Raw genomic sequence first — 14,931 nt, forward strand, 5'->3', positions numbered from 1 at the left:
AAATATACACACTAACATGTTAACTGTATATAATTTTGCCTAAAAAAATGTAGATGAATAGAGTATTAAATATATAAATTTAGATATTGGTAATAAAATAACCATAAAAGCCAAAATTCAAGTGAAAAAAAAAATTAAACTGAAAGATTAAAGTTGAGACACAAGAATAAAATAAAAATGAAAGTTCTGACATGTGAATTAAAAAGGGGTTTAACTTTTAAAGTGAGCCGATATTATATTTGATTCTCATTTTCTTTATAAAATATATTAATTTTTTAATCCACAAGCGGCTCCCGCCAAAAGTTGCCACGTTTCATTTAAATTCCTATGTTCCCGGGATCGAACATCGTTGGCAGCCACGTGTCGCCGTGAGCCGTATGGCGTGCCACGTCACTCTTTAAACAGTTCCCTCTTCTTCCCTCCTGCGCCGTCTTCCATTGTTACTGCTTTATTCTCTGCAACATCCTCTGAGAGTGAAGAATGAACAGAATTTCTTTGGATTCTGATTTCGTTTATTCCAGAAATTGCCCTCATGCGAGTTCCAGTGGGGTTCTTCGCCAAGCTCTGGAGCTTCATCTCCTTCCTTCCTTTCTTCTTCTCGCTTCTCGTCCTCGGCCTTCTCAAAGGTAATTTGACCACTCTAGAAAATTTCAAAATTAGAGAGAAGTTTTCTTCAATCTAGACGATGGAATGTTTGGTAGAGTATCTACTTTGTGAATTTGTTTCAGCTGCAATCGTTGGCCCTATTGCGGCCGCGATTATTGCGATTGGAAACTCGTCCGTCATCGTTGGGCTTTTTCCTGCGCATTTTTTCTGGAGCTTCTTCTGCCTGGCGAGGTACATTCTCATAAGTTACATTGTTGACTGTTGTTTTGGTTAACCTTTTCATCGAGTTTGCTGCCTTCGATTCTGTGTCCATTTGGGATTCCATTTTTTGATGTTTGATTTCAGAACCAAGAGGTTAGGGCCAGTTCTTAAAACTGTGGTGCTGGTTTTATTGCCCCTGCCTCTGATGATTTGGCCAATCGCCGGCGTAATTGGGAGCTTGCTTGGCGGGATTGGATATGGTTTTTTCGTTCCCCTACTTGCAACTTTCGAGGCAGTCGGAGGTGGGATCACCGGCAAACTTTATCACTGCTTTGCTGTAAGTTCCATTTGCTGTTTTGGCTTTGATCGATGTCATATGTGTAATATACAAAAATACTTAAAGTGCTTTCTCACGGAGCATTGGAGAAACATTCGCAGGGGGAGCCTAAAGTCCTCTTAAAATGTAGAATTAAACATCTCATAGTGAGTGTCATTAAAATCTTTTTATATAGTGCTTATAATCAAAGTAATTTTGCCAAAATTATTTATTTTAAAAGCACTCCCCGACACGTCTAAGAACAGGTTTAGCTTTGTGACCTTCTTTGTCAGATGATGATGTGATTGCTTGATAGTAATTTTAATCCTTTAGCATATTTGTTTGAAATTCATTATCCGTACAAATGACATCTCCACAAATACAAATAGGATGGTTGTTTGTCCACGATTAGAGCAAGCTGCACAATAGTGGTGGATTTTACAGATTTCTGCTTCCATTCTTACTTTTCATACATGGATGAACTGGGTGAGTTAATGCACGGTGATGAGAAGCCCATGGAAGTGAAGTGAGTGCTTTATTCTCCTGTCTCCCCTCTCCATTCTTTCAGAAATCTATGGGAAGATTTACATTCTGCCTTGTACTGGTCAGGTTGTCGAGACTTCCAAGTTGTTTATTTGCCAGTGTGATTGGTATTCCAGTTGATATGCTTTCTATTACTTTAGTTGCGCTATGGAAAAGTCCTTACATGCTATTCAAAGGATGGAAGAGGCTGTTGGAAGATTTGATTGGTAGGGAAGGACCATTCTTGGAGGCAGTATGTGTTCCATTTGCTGGCCTTGCAATCATCTTATGGCCCTTGGCTGTTATCGGAGCGGTGATAAGTGCAGCCGTCTCTAGCTTCTTTCTAGGGCTCTATGCTGGAGTTATTGTTCATCAGGTGCTCTGTGACCAATTCAGGCAGTTCTATCTTGGGAGATTGCATGTGTCGGTGTATGGATATTTTATTTACATGCTTGTTTGAAGTTTAACCCGATGATATTGCATTGTAGGAAAACTCATTTCGGATGGGGATTGCTTATATATTGTCAGTGGTTTCAATGTTTGATGAATATGCAAATGATCTACTATACTTGAGGGAGGGATCTTGTATTCCCAGGTGAAGATGGTTGCTCCCCCTCCCCTCCTGCTCCAATGATTTTTGTTGAATGGGAGGTCTAGAAAGTTTGACATTTACCTTTTCTTCTTTTTCTTAATATAATGCAATGCTTGTGTGATGGGTTTCAATTATATCTAATACATTCTCGTGACAGCCAGGCCAAAATATCGTAGAAACTTGAGCTCAGACCTTAACAGGGAGGATTGTATTAATGATACTAATGATCAGAGAACTGCAAGAGATGGTTCACACAGTCATAAAGTTGTCTCCGAACAATCGATGACATTGAAATGGATGATCCAACAATACAAACACGTTCAGGTAACGCTGTATGGAGGTACATCTCCAAATCTTCTTATTTCATGACTCCCACCGTCCTATGTTGCATCATTCAAATGTTTATTGGCCACAGGTTTGGGATTGGCTGTTTAAGTCGTGTGAAGTGAATGGTCGAATACTTCTCCAAGATGGTCTGATAACAACGGAAAACATTGAGGAATGCATTCTGAAGGGTAACTGTAAGCAGTTAAGCATCAAGTTACCGGCATGGTGTATATTACGATGCTTGCTTTCCTCTGCAAAGTCCAACTCTCATGGGTTGGTCATCTGTAAGTCTTTGCTTCAAACTCTTGGATTAATTGTTTGATTATATCGATTGGCTACATTGGTACATGCCTGAACTTCCAGCTGATGATATGGAGTTGACAAGAACAAACTTGCCAAGGGACAAAATGTTTGAATGGTTTCTTGGGCCATTGTTGATCATGAAGGAGCAAATAGAGAGATTACAGTTAGAAGAAAATGAAGAAATCTGCTTGAGAATATTGATCATGAAAGGCAGAAATGAAAAACCTGAGGATTGGGACGAATTCGGCTTTCCTTCCAGCGACACCGTCAGGAGAGCACAGCTGCAGGCCATATTTAGAAGGTTTACACTTTCTACCAACTGATAAAGCTATTGACTGTCATTTTTTAGGTTGTCTAAACCATTTTCTGTAACAGATTACAGGGTATTGTTGGTTTCATGTCACGAGTTCCAAGTTTTCGACGGCGGTTTAGAAACTTGATCAAGGTACTGTATGTTGAAGCCATCCAGATGAGCACTTCAGCAAAGGGCGCAAGAGTTAGAAATGGTAGCAAGAGCTCAGGAAAATGTAGAGATGGAAAAGATAGGGAAGGGGAAACTGCAAACACGAAACGAAAAGTCCCCGACATTGCCAATGTAGTATGATACGGCTTCTTCTTCTTCTTCGTCCTCCCTGCTGTTTGTCTGCTTTATAATAGAAGAATCAACGATGAGGGAAACAATTCCAGGTACCGTGTTTTCTGTTTACCAAATCAACGCTGATGCAAATATTAGAATTAGCTCTTCCTTTGAATGATTCTCTGTAGTAATGGCTATTTTATTGGATAGAACTCTTAATAGAGGGTGTTCATAATATATTAAATGCAATAGTTGATAGAAAAAAAATTGTCGATCATTTTGTAAGATGATTGTTGTGGACTGCTGCTGTTGTTTCTTGTTAGTTTGTTTCTCTTGTTTTCTTTCCCTCATTTTGGAACTGAAATGAAGGTGTTCTTGTTTGGTAGCTAGCTAAATTTCATTTATTATCGGGTCCAACCTATCTTCTAGGAAGCTTTCTTGAGATCATGGAGCTCACTTCCCTTAGAAGCGAGATGTAGTTTGGGCCTCAAGCCCACCAAACTCTTTTGTTTAAATAACAATGGTTTTGTTATTTTCTTTTTCTTAAATTTTTTTTCCTCTTCATTTGAGAATCTCGTTAGGTTCATTAAAATGGGGGCAAATTACACTCGTGGCTGGGGGTGGACTCGATTTCTGTTTATTGATTTGCAAACAATTCATTTTGTAATCTCTCTAAAGATTTAAGGTTTGAATTTCTTCTCACTCCTTTGGTTTCTCAACCATTTGTGTCGATGACGTGATTTGTAAATAATTCATTCAGTAACCTCTCTAAAGATTAAGGGTTGAATTCCTCCTCACTTCCTTGATTTCTCTCCCATTCGAATGTCTTCGACACAAATCAGAAAAACCAATACCTACACTTTGGTGAAGGCGGTTATCTAACCAAAATATTTTATTAAATGCTCTTATTTGTCAAAAAACTAAACTTTGAAAAGAAAGAAGAAAAAGTATTCTTGGTGGTATCACAAGTCAACTCAATCTCCTCATTCCCCATGGCTTCTCCACTGTCAAACTTTTGGGCTGAAAGTTGGTTTCCTTTTCCCATTTCCTTTCCCATTTCCTTCGACTCCAACACAGTGAACTCCAAACCCATAAATCCCATTGCTTTGGCTTTAATCCAAAAAGGGGGGGTTTCCCTTTCCCTCATCTCAAAGCAAATCACACACGTAGCTTTTAAAACCAGTAGAGTTCACCCACAAGCAATCCTCTCCCTCTCCCTCTGGTCAAAATACTTCCTCCGTTTGTTTATATTTTATTTTATTTATAAGACAATAACGTTGGGGTTGGGGTAGATTTAACATCAGTAATATATGTCTTAACCAGTTGAAATACACTTCTTCCGTTTATTTTTATTATGAAGTTTTCTTCGTCTCCATTCCACACCACTTATTCACAAACTACATTTTTTTTATCAAGTTGTCTTCGAGTTCTAGAGGGATGATCTTATTTATTTTGTATTTATGAATGGTTTTAATTTTGTTGAATCTCTTTCAATCCTAGGTTAAGTTGAATAAACGTACGCACGTGTTAAATTGTTGACAATGTGTTTAATTTTATGTAATAGGCTTAAATCTTATTTTGACTCTTGAGGAAGAACTTCTAATCAATAAATGTTTATGTAAATAGGTATTTTAAGCCATACTAATTAATTAGAATGGGAATGCCAAAATAATTTGCGTCATTTTTAAAAAATCAATCCTATCATTTTTAAGGAAGTGATTTTAATGTAGAAGTTATTTTGATCGGTCATGTCATAATCATCCCAAATATGATCCCAAATATGTCACAATGTTTGACAATAATATACGAATGATTTTAGAAAATGGTAGTGCTTAGGGATAGGGTTTTCACATAGATCTAGTTTCTTCTTCTTTTGAAGAATAGTTTCTTGTCAACTGAAGACTAGTTTTTCAGTGTAAAGTTTAAGAACGGTTTTTTGAAAATTAAAAGATTAGAAAGGAACATATGGAAGTTTATAAAAAAACAAATAGAAGTAGAGGCATTAAATATAAGAGAGAAGATATTAGAGAGAAATTAAATAAAAGACTAATGGGAAAGAGTGGACTTTTCTTCCTCCAATTTTAATTCAATTAAAAGCTATTAATCTTATAGATGGAGGATATTTCAATACAAAGCCCTTTCTAGAAAGGCTTTCAAGTGCCTTTTTTTTCTTCTAGAAATGAAGACATTACTTCTTTCACGAAGGTTTAAATATTGTTTTGGTTCTTGACCTGATGCGGTGTGTGCTCTACGGTACTCATTAATGTTAGTATGTCATTTATTTGATTTACTTAGTTGACTAAATCTTTCAGAATGAAATGATTATCTTCATTTGAAAGTTTGGGCTGAGGGCTAAAATAATTAGGCTAAAATGGGATGAGATGTAAACTTTATTTTAGTAAACAAAAACTCCACTTGCTAACATGAATTTTGTTAAGTGTTCAAATTAAGTGTAAATATGTGGCGTTCCTTTGTCCAGGCATCTGTCTAGGCCTTAGCTCGAAATTGTCGCTAACGTTTAGAAGTAGAGCTCAACTCCGATATGAGAAGATTATGACTGAAAGATATCTATTAATAGTCAATGGAGCGTCAATTTTGATAGCAATCGATCTTCCATGGTAGAATATTCGTTGAACGACAAATACATGTGCTATAATCATATAGTTGTACAATTTGTTATTGATTACATTCACATAAGTCAACTTAACACCAATTCGAATTAAAATTATTAAATTATTAAGTTAAGTTCATGTCAAAGTTTACATCAAATCATTTGCTGAAGTATCGTCGTAGTTAAAAACGTACTTCAGATGTATTTTAAAAAATCACAAACTTCTTAATTTTCTTTTCAAATATACGATGATGGAAAAATGGGGGATAAACCACTATTAAGCAAAGTTTACAGCAGCTGTATTAATTTGTAAGCAACTCTCTTGTGGGGTTGTTGAAACTTTTTCCATTAAGGAAAAAAAAAAACAAAAAGAAAAAGGCTAAGAACAAAATATGACACACAGATTTTATTAAAAGCAAAAATAGGTCGTTGAACAATGAGACGTCCAATCACAATCAGTCAAGTGGGCTCTGTATTGATTGCAGAATCAATACCAATGCTTATCCGTACAAACCAATCTTCCCTCGAATACCAATTTTGCCCTACTCTCCTCCTCCGCCTGCCATCTGTCACATTCTCCATCTCCGATAAAATAATTTAACAAATATTTTGATTTTTCTTTCCTATATTATCCATTTTACGTTTCTAAAGCATTGATAGAGGAAATCTCATTGATTAGTAATTTTTGTATCATTCATAACATATTTTATGTTGACGTGTCATATTTGTATTATTCATAAAATATAACTCTTATTTACTATTTTCATATCATTAAATACATTATAGGTACTTAAATTAAATGTGTCATTTTTACAAAATAATTTATTAGTTGACCAAAATGCTATTATTTATGATAGATCTACTCTTGTTGTAAAAACCTCTCTTGTGGTTAACTGATGGGCTTTTTTTTTTTTTTTTGCATTTATAACTACTATATAATTTTAATGTATTTAAAAATAATTATATTTTGAGATTTTGCAATATTTTATTTTGAAAAATTCATCAATCCAACCCACACTTGACCAAAATGGGACAAAGATTTGTTCATTAATTTGGTATGAATGTGATTTTTAATGTATTAGTTGGTGTTTAGTTTAGTGGTTTTTTATTTTCCTTTCTTCCTTTAAATTGAAAATTGGATTGGTTACTTGATTTTTTTTTTTTTAAAGTTTTTGAAAATGGTGCAGCGATCAGGTTATGGAGTCTTGTGGTGTCACCTATCATAAAAGTATTGCTTAGTCCAAATAACGAGTTTGAGAGAAGGAAAAAAAGTTTTGTTTTATTTTTCTTGTATGAAACGTTGAACTAAAAAATCAAACAAAACTAGCCTATTCATCCCATGCGTCTGGAAAATTGGAGTAGATATTTCAAGGACATATAGGGAATTTCCAATGAAGATGGGATATTTTTATTTTCTACAACAAGATATTTTTGTGGGACCTATCTCACAAAAAGTATAGGAATTTCCAATGAGGATGGAGAATTTTATTTCTCCACGATAATTGTAAGGACGGAAATAGTCGATAGATAATTCATTTTCATTCTATGTTCCTAATTGATTTAAATTTTAGATTATATTTTATTAGGACATTTTTGCTTGAAAAATAAAAAGATAAAAAACGATATGCATAAAATGTTTTACTCGATAAGAATATAAATAGTTTGGTTTATTTACAAATACAATACACTTTTAATCCTCAAGGTTGAGGATAGATTCGAATTCAAACTTTTATTTACTGACGTGATAATAGATGCTAACTACAATACCGTTAAATTCATGTTGGTCGGTGAGTTTGATATTTATTAATTTTATATTAATTTTATATTTTTTCCCTTTCACTATTCCTTTCCTCTTCTTCTCCTCTTCTTCTCTCTTCCCTTCTCCTCCTTCGTAAAAATTTTCTTGTTTATTTATGATCAAACTTTAATTTTATTTTACATGTTTTCTAATTTTGATTTGTGACTCAGTGTCGTGGTTTCAAAAGATTCAGCATTGTCGAACTTTTCTCCGCCATGGCGTGCGTTTAGGCTTGAAAGCTGGGGCTTGGACCCTTCTTCTACTACGCGAATCTAAAATTTTATGTCCATTTGGGATATTAATTTGTATGTAATTCAAACATTTCAGAGTTGAGATGGGGGAGGGGGGGGGGAACCCCCTCGGCCTACTGTAGATCCGTCCCTGGTTTTGAGGTTCGTCAACGTGAGTAGTAAATGATCAATTTTGATCCGAATGAAACAAGAAGTTATTCAAGGAGGAGAATGGAAGAGAGAGAAAGGGAAAATGGTCACCTAAATTTAAAATAATATAAAATTAATAAATATCCAACTTACTTATACCACGTCAGCATTCATTCAGTTAATAACACTAATAATAGTTTGATTCTAAAGACGTTTTAGAATTAGTTTCTCGGAACTAAAAACTTATCTCAAAGTCCAAAGTTACCCACCATTTATTTATATCTCGTACATAGAATAATATATAATAACAAGGGAGAATGCAAATATGAAGAGTTATATTTGTTCTCATAGCCAACCTCATCATCTTCATATTGATGACTTTTATCTTAGGGAAAATTATTCTTACAGGTGGGGACATAACATTTTAATTTCGCTTTGATGACAAATATAAAGTCCAAACAAATAAGATAATGACATATCATTGTAGAGAGAAGGTAAGAATAAAGATGCCTTCCTAATTTTCACCCTCAAAATAAAATTTTTCTTCTTTATATTAACCTCACTTTCTTTGTTTTAGGAGTTGAATTTTCTACTTTTTTTCTTTGAGATCAAATATGAGAACAATTTTAAAATCGAGATAATATTCCACATCCACTTTTCCAAATTTAGTTAGGAAATAAAATCTATACGATGCTTGACTAGTTAATAGAAAAATTTACATTTCATGGATTTTCATTGAAATAAATATAATCTTTTTTTTTCTTTTTTCTTTTTGATGGGGAGATAATTATATATCTAGACAAAGAAAATCTGAGATGTTGACAAGAAAAACTAAAGCATTGCAATTTTTTGCAAAAGGAAATACATTTCGATTAAAGGAAATAATCAGGAAATGGCTTGTTGCCACAAGAAGGGTAAAAAAGACCAACCCCATCACATATTTATAGACTATTGTACTATTTTCAAGCATGATCTTTGGCTTTTCTGAAAAATCATTTTCTGTTGATAAAACACATAAAATAAAATTTTCATTACTAAGAAAGTAAAGGAACAAGGATCTAAAAAAAAAAAAAAGATTTGGTAATCTATGACTTGTTGAATCATTTGTTTGAGATTTTTTTATATTGTCTGAACATATAACAACAAATAAAGATGTGGGTCTCACTTTATAATTAGTTTTTTAATTGTTGATGGATAATCTTGCTGTTATGTCAAGTACTTCAAATTATTATTTAATTTTCAAGCAAGTTAACATCTTATCTTTTTATCTCTGGTATGTCTGCCAAAAAATCAATAGGAAAAAAAAAGTTACACAACTCTAAAAACTCAAGATATAAACTAGAACTATAAAATTTTGCATGGATCGCACCCTTTTTTTTACTAATTTATTGAAAGAAAAAATAAAAATAAAAAATAAGAATATTATTATTATCTTTTTTATATCCGTGAGTATTCAGATCAGTTTAGACTGTCTGACCTTACAACATTTGTGGCTTAAAAAAACATAAGAATTACTAATCTTTGAAGTAAGTGATCATCGTGGAGTTTGAACCAATTTCTTAACAATAAAATTATCATATTAGATGAACCATAATAAAAGAAGGGAGAAGGTTTTGATATTTGTAAAATAAAATTGTACATCAAATACAAATTTGTCATTAATTGTATGGTGCAGCTTTTAAAATTCCACTTGAGCCATTACTAATTGAAAAGAAATAAAGAGAGAGGGAGAAGACATAGGAAAAGCACATTGGAAACTTGAAGAAGGTAAGCTTTGATGTATGCAAGAGAGAGAGAGAGGGAAAAGGCCTAACATTTAGTTTCACAAGGAAAAGGACATGGTCCCACTTTTGAACATAAATTACATTTTTGATTACTTTTTTCCAAGCTTTGATTTCTCTCTCCTTGCACTTTTTATCTGCCAAAAAAGAGAAACTTTTTTGCTTTTTGAGCCTTCTTGTCACATTTTCTGCACACTCATCATATGCCCACATCCACATCTGCCCCTTTTCTCATCCTCCTCTCTGCGACTCTATCCATCTGAACAGAGTTACAAAGTGAAAGATTCAACAAACCTCCACCCTCTAGGGTTTCCTTTTTCCCTCTTTTTGCTGCAATTATTATCAAGCCCTTCTTCTTCTACTCATCTTTTCCTCCGTCCCCTCCTTCGTACGGTACTTGTTTTTGTTCCTGTTTCTCTGCTTTTTTTCCCACACCCTTTTCCCCAACCATGGAGTCCTGCTGCTTTCTTTTTGCTTATTTCTCATTTTCAGGAGCTTATGATCATCAGATTGGAGACTTTTGTTGTAATTTGATCTTTTGTTTTCTGTTTGTCATGTTCTGCCAATGGAAGTTTTGCTTTGTTTTCTTTTTTCCTTTCAAGGCAAGTTGATTTGATTCCTTTTATCACAATTCTCATGCCTTCCTACCAAGATTTTTCTTCCTTTTATTAATCCCTTTGAGGACTCTTAGATAGTTTTTTTCTTTTCCATTATTGTGTTTGATGACTTCTACGGAATTATGCTGTTTATGGCATGGTTAGTTCTTGTGCTGGATGTAATTTTTTGCTCTGTTTTTATATTTTTAGGGTTTAGAGCACCAACCCTTCTGGATCTACCCATATAGTCCTTTTATGTATAGAACATTGAAATGATAGTTTTGGAAATTCTTTCTATTTGAATGAACTGGGTTTTTTTTTTTTTTTTTTTGGCTTTTTATAGTTTCACATCTATTTTTTTTTCTGGGTTTTTTACCTGGTTGGCTATGATTGCAAGGATCGGAGGATATAAATGCAGTAGACAGTCCCATGTCTGGTTTATGTAACAGACAAATATCTTTTCCAATTTGTGCTTCCTCTTGTTTCAAGCATCCTGCTTTTTCTTTACAAAATATTTTGTTCTAATCTGTTTCATATCAAATTCTGTTTGAAGGTTGTAGAAAGAAATTTACCCCATTTGTCAGTCCTCGGAGAAGCTAATCTTTGGTTTAAAGGACTTATTGTTGGACAAGAGCTCTGAAGAATCTGAACTCTGAAAGGTCTGAAATGTCAATTGTAAACATGGGTTTCATGTGTGATTTTTGTGGGGATCAAAGGTCGATGGTTTACTGCCGATCTGATGCTGCTTGTTTGTGCTTATCGTGTGACCGAAATGTCCATTCGGCGAATGCCTTGTCGAGGCGCCACTCTAGAACGCTGTTATGTGAAAGATGCCATTTGCAACCTGCAGCGGTGAGATGTACTGAAGAGAGGATTTCTCTGTGTCAAAATTGTGACTGGACAGTTCATGGCACGTCTACCTCTGCTTCATCATCACACAAGAGGCAAACCATCAATTGTTACTCTGGCTGTCCATCGGCTGCAGAACTTTCTTCCATCTGGTCCTTTGTTTTGGATGTACCCTCTGTAAATGATGCTTGTGAGCAAGAGTTGGGATTAATGAGCATTGCTGAGACTGACTTGACCGGTGCCTGGAGCCCTTCAGAAAACAACGCAAGTCAAAGAATGCCTGGCTCAGCTAAATCTAGTGATGTTTGCAGCAGGGAAAAGTCAAATGTTTGGGTTGGATCATCTTCACTAACTGACTTTGGCTCTAAGCTTCACACTTCAGATCAGCCAGATGAATTGGCTAATGTGGCTTTACCCAAGGTGCATTATAAATTTATGATAATACTTGAATTTGCCGTCAAGTTTATTGTTTAAAACCTGCAAATATAGTTTCTAGGAGGAATTTCTCTCCTCTTATTAGCACTGTCGATTGAGTGATGTTAGTTATGACCCTTTCGTGGATTTTCTCCTCATACATGGCTACCATGGTGTCATTGTTTAACATTAGATAGCGCACGATTCTATTCTCATTGCAGTTTCTTTCACATCACACAAGAATCCAATATTCAAGTTTCTTTTAGTAATCGTGGACCTCTTTAACACCCCTCACTTCATTCGGATTACAAGAAATGTTCTCACAGCACTGCTACTTCTCACAACTCTTTTTGATAGATATACTTGAGAAATTGTAAATGATAATACTTCGAGTTTGAAATTTGAGCCTTGAACATTGTTATGTAAACATGCTATTAGATTTTATTCAGTCAACTGTTGTCATTATATGGAATCATATGCGTGTTGCTGCAGATTTCCCAATATCTGCTTCTTGGTCCTCAAGGATTTTTTCAAGCATCACATTTTTGGTATGCAGTTTTGCTGTCCTGGAACAAAAGTTGCTGGACTCTGCAGCGAAGATGATGACATCTACAAGGAATTTGATATGGATGAAATGGATTTGAGTCTTGAAAACTATGAGGAATTATTTGGTGTAGGCTCTAATAATCCTGAAGAACTTTTTGAGAACTGTGGAATCGACAACCTTTTTGAGGCAAAAGACGTGTCTTTCGAAGATTCAATATGCCATGGCTCAGTTGCTGCAGAGGTGCTTGTTTTGATTTGTTTCATTTTCCTTATGAAATTTCTCTAGCCAAGCTTTTTGTTAACATTCCTCGATTATATGATCTTCTGCTTTACCATATGCTTCCGTCTGTGTTCCCCTTGTTGATATTTTTGGACCCATATGATAAGGTTTGGTCTTTAACATATGACGGATATTACTACGATATGGTTTGGATTTTAACATTGTCCTCAAAGTAAAACCAGCTATCTTATATGAGACTATGCAAGCCTACTCAAAAAATCCCACAAATAAATGTTTGTTTGCACCACAACTGAGAAACCACTATGTCACTCAACATAGTCTAGTCTAGTAGTTGCTCGAATCTTCACTGGTCCGAGCTTTCCAAGCTCTATGCTATTGGAAAACTACGCTTCAATCTGACCACCTTCTTGATTTACCATACCTAGATATATCTGGTTCTGGAGGTTAGTTTAACTCAAGCTGCTTCATGAGTATGAAGCAGAGCTTACAACTTGTGACGTTTGATTGAGACTAATTCGATAGAAATGACAAAGATTATATCATTCACTGGATAGCTTGTGCAGGGCGGGGGAATTCGAAGTCTATAGGTTGAAATATAGTCCTTTGATGGTTGGGGCCTGCTTTTCAGAATAACTGGAAGTCAAATTTCTTATCTATACATCAACCATGTCTTTTGAGTGTTCCTTATTTTGTGGTGAAACACTGCAATTGTGCCTTCATCCCATTTATACTACAATATGCTTATTTGGTTTCACTTAAAAGCCTTACTGGAACTGAAATGACTTTCCATAGGGGTCTTCCGTTGGAGTGGTTAAACCGATGCAGCCAGCCTATAGCAATGGTGCATCTGCCGATTCGATCATGAGTACTAAAACCGAACCGATTCTTTGTTTCAACACAAGGCAAGCACAATCGGGTCTGTCATTTTCTGGCCTCACTGGCGAGAGCAGTGCTGGTGATTATCAAGACTGTGGAGCCTCTTCAATGCTTCTAATGGGAGAGCCTCCATGGTGTGCCCCTGGCACTGAAAGTTCTTTCCCATCGTCTGATCGTAACAATGCCGTTCTGCGTTATAAGGAGAAAAAGAAGGCGCGCAAGTAAGTTTCTTTGCCTCCTTTGCTTCCAATCCTTGAATTTAATAGGCCAACTTTTGCCTTTCTTCCTGCTGGGCTGTGGCGGGGCAGTGAATCGTTCTGTTTTCATATCATTGGAATTATCACTTCATCAAAGCCATTTCAGTCTCAAGAGTTTCTGAGCCAACCCCGCCCTCCCCCAAGCAAAAGTAGTTGGCGAAAGAGTCCTCTTGACTTTAAGATCTGACCGTTATGTTCTTTTTGCATGAACTGACTTGGCACATCATAGAATCATCCATTTCAAATTCTGTTTTCCATAACACTCCTGCATATGTTATCTCACTTGTATTTCAACCACCTTATAGGTTTGAGAAAAGAGTGAGGTACGCCACCCGCAAGGCAAGAGCCGACGTGAGAAGGCGTGTGAAGGGACGGTTTGTGAAAGCCGGAGAGGCATACGATTACGACCCACTGAACCAGACTAGAAGCTGCTGAGTACAATTTTTAACTATGCTTTACAACAAGGAATGAATCACTCTGATGTTTTGGAAAGATGCATTCTTTATTTATGTAACCAGTGGATGATTTTGATGCATGATAACGAACTGTCTGATTATCTCACAGGAAGGATCAACCAATCTCATTCGAAGACGAAACGTTGATTCGAAGAAGCAGGTTCGAAAGGTTCAACGAGTAAAACTTCCAGGGCAGATCGAACCAACAAGAAAGATAACCGATGCAGCAGAAGATTTGCCCCAAGCCATAAAGGCCAGCTCCTCTGCAAATATCTGTTTACTGAGCCATTGTTAGTCAGAAACTAGAAACTATACTTGACTCTTTCTTTTTCTTTTTGTTGAAATAAAACACAAATCACCATTGCCAAAAAAAAATATTATTTTGTCTGTATAGCACAAAGTCAGCATGTATTTTACCACACAGTTGAGTTGAGTTAGTAGTAGCAGAATATATGGTTCCAAGGTTGAACTTGAACATGAGATTTTCTCCTCTTTCCCCATTTCTTGTAAATGTAAGGTCATACTGCATCTGCAGTTGAGACAGATTTGGTAATTATATTTATACCTTGTAAAATTCATCTTCTTTATATTCTTACTTTTTTTTTCTTTTCCCATTAAAATAATGGCATCTATTCCATGAATATTAGTTTTTCTTTTTTTAACAAAAAGGGGAGGGGAGATTC

General features: G+C 35.4%; 2 protein-coding genes across 6 annotated transcripts; both read left to right on the top strand.

Annotated features, from left to right (window-relative positions):
- Nucleotides 1–452: 452 nt before the first annotated feature.
- Nucleotides 453–3,713, top strand: LOC111011052 (putative membrane protein At3g27390). The gene is made up of 10 exons (XM_022284665.2): nt 453–626; nt 729–837; nt 952–1,144; nt 1,513–1,649; nt 1,733–2,021; nt 2,134–2,240; nt 2,399–2,561; nt 2,653–2,848; nt 2,928–3,168; nt 3,243–3,713. Exons 1-10 carry the CDS (start codon nt 533–535, stop codon nt 3,469–3,471), a joined length of 1,758 nt encoding a protein of 585 aa, XP_022140357.1. The 5' UTR covers nt 453–532; the 3' UTR covers nt 3,472–3,713.
- Nucleotides 3,714–10,168: 6,455 nt separating this feature from the next.
- On the top strand, nt 10,169–14,835 carry LOC111011189 (zinc finger protein CONSTANS-LIKE 9). 5 transcript variants are annotated; one of them, XM_022284870.1, is made up of 6 exons: nt 10,169–10,407; nt 11,164–11,879; nt 12,430–12,660; nt 13,453–13,757; nt 14,099–14,228; nt 14,358–14,835. In XM_022284870.1, the coding sequence occupies exons 2-5, from the start codon at nt 11,277–11,279 to the stop codon at nt 14,226–14,228; spliced, it is 1,269 nt and encodes a 422-aa protein (XP_022140562.1). In that variant the 5' UTR covers nt 10,169–10,407; nt 11,164–11,276; the 3' UTR covers nt 14,358–14,835. The 5 variants fall into 5 exon arrangements, with proteins under 5 accessions (XP_022140562.1, XP_022140560.1, XP_022140563.1 ...); XM_022284868.2 differs by having other exon boundaries at nt 14,099–14,835; XM_022284871.2 differs by having other exon boundaries at nt 10,169–10,402; nt 14,099–14,835.
- The last annotated feature ends 96 nt before the right edge of the window (nt 14,836–14,931 follow it).

This window comes from Momordica charantia (assembly GCF_013281855.1).
Source record: "Momordica charantia cultivar OHB3-1 chromosome 2 unlocalized genomic scaffold, Mcharantia_2.0 BLBB01000002.1, whole genome shotgun sequence".
Lineage (NCBI taxonomy): Eukaryota > Viridiplantae > Streptophyta > Magnoliopsida > Cucurbitales > Cucurbitaceae > Momordica > Momordica charantia.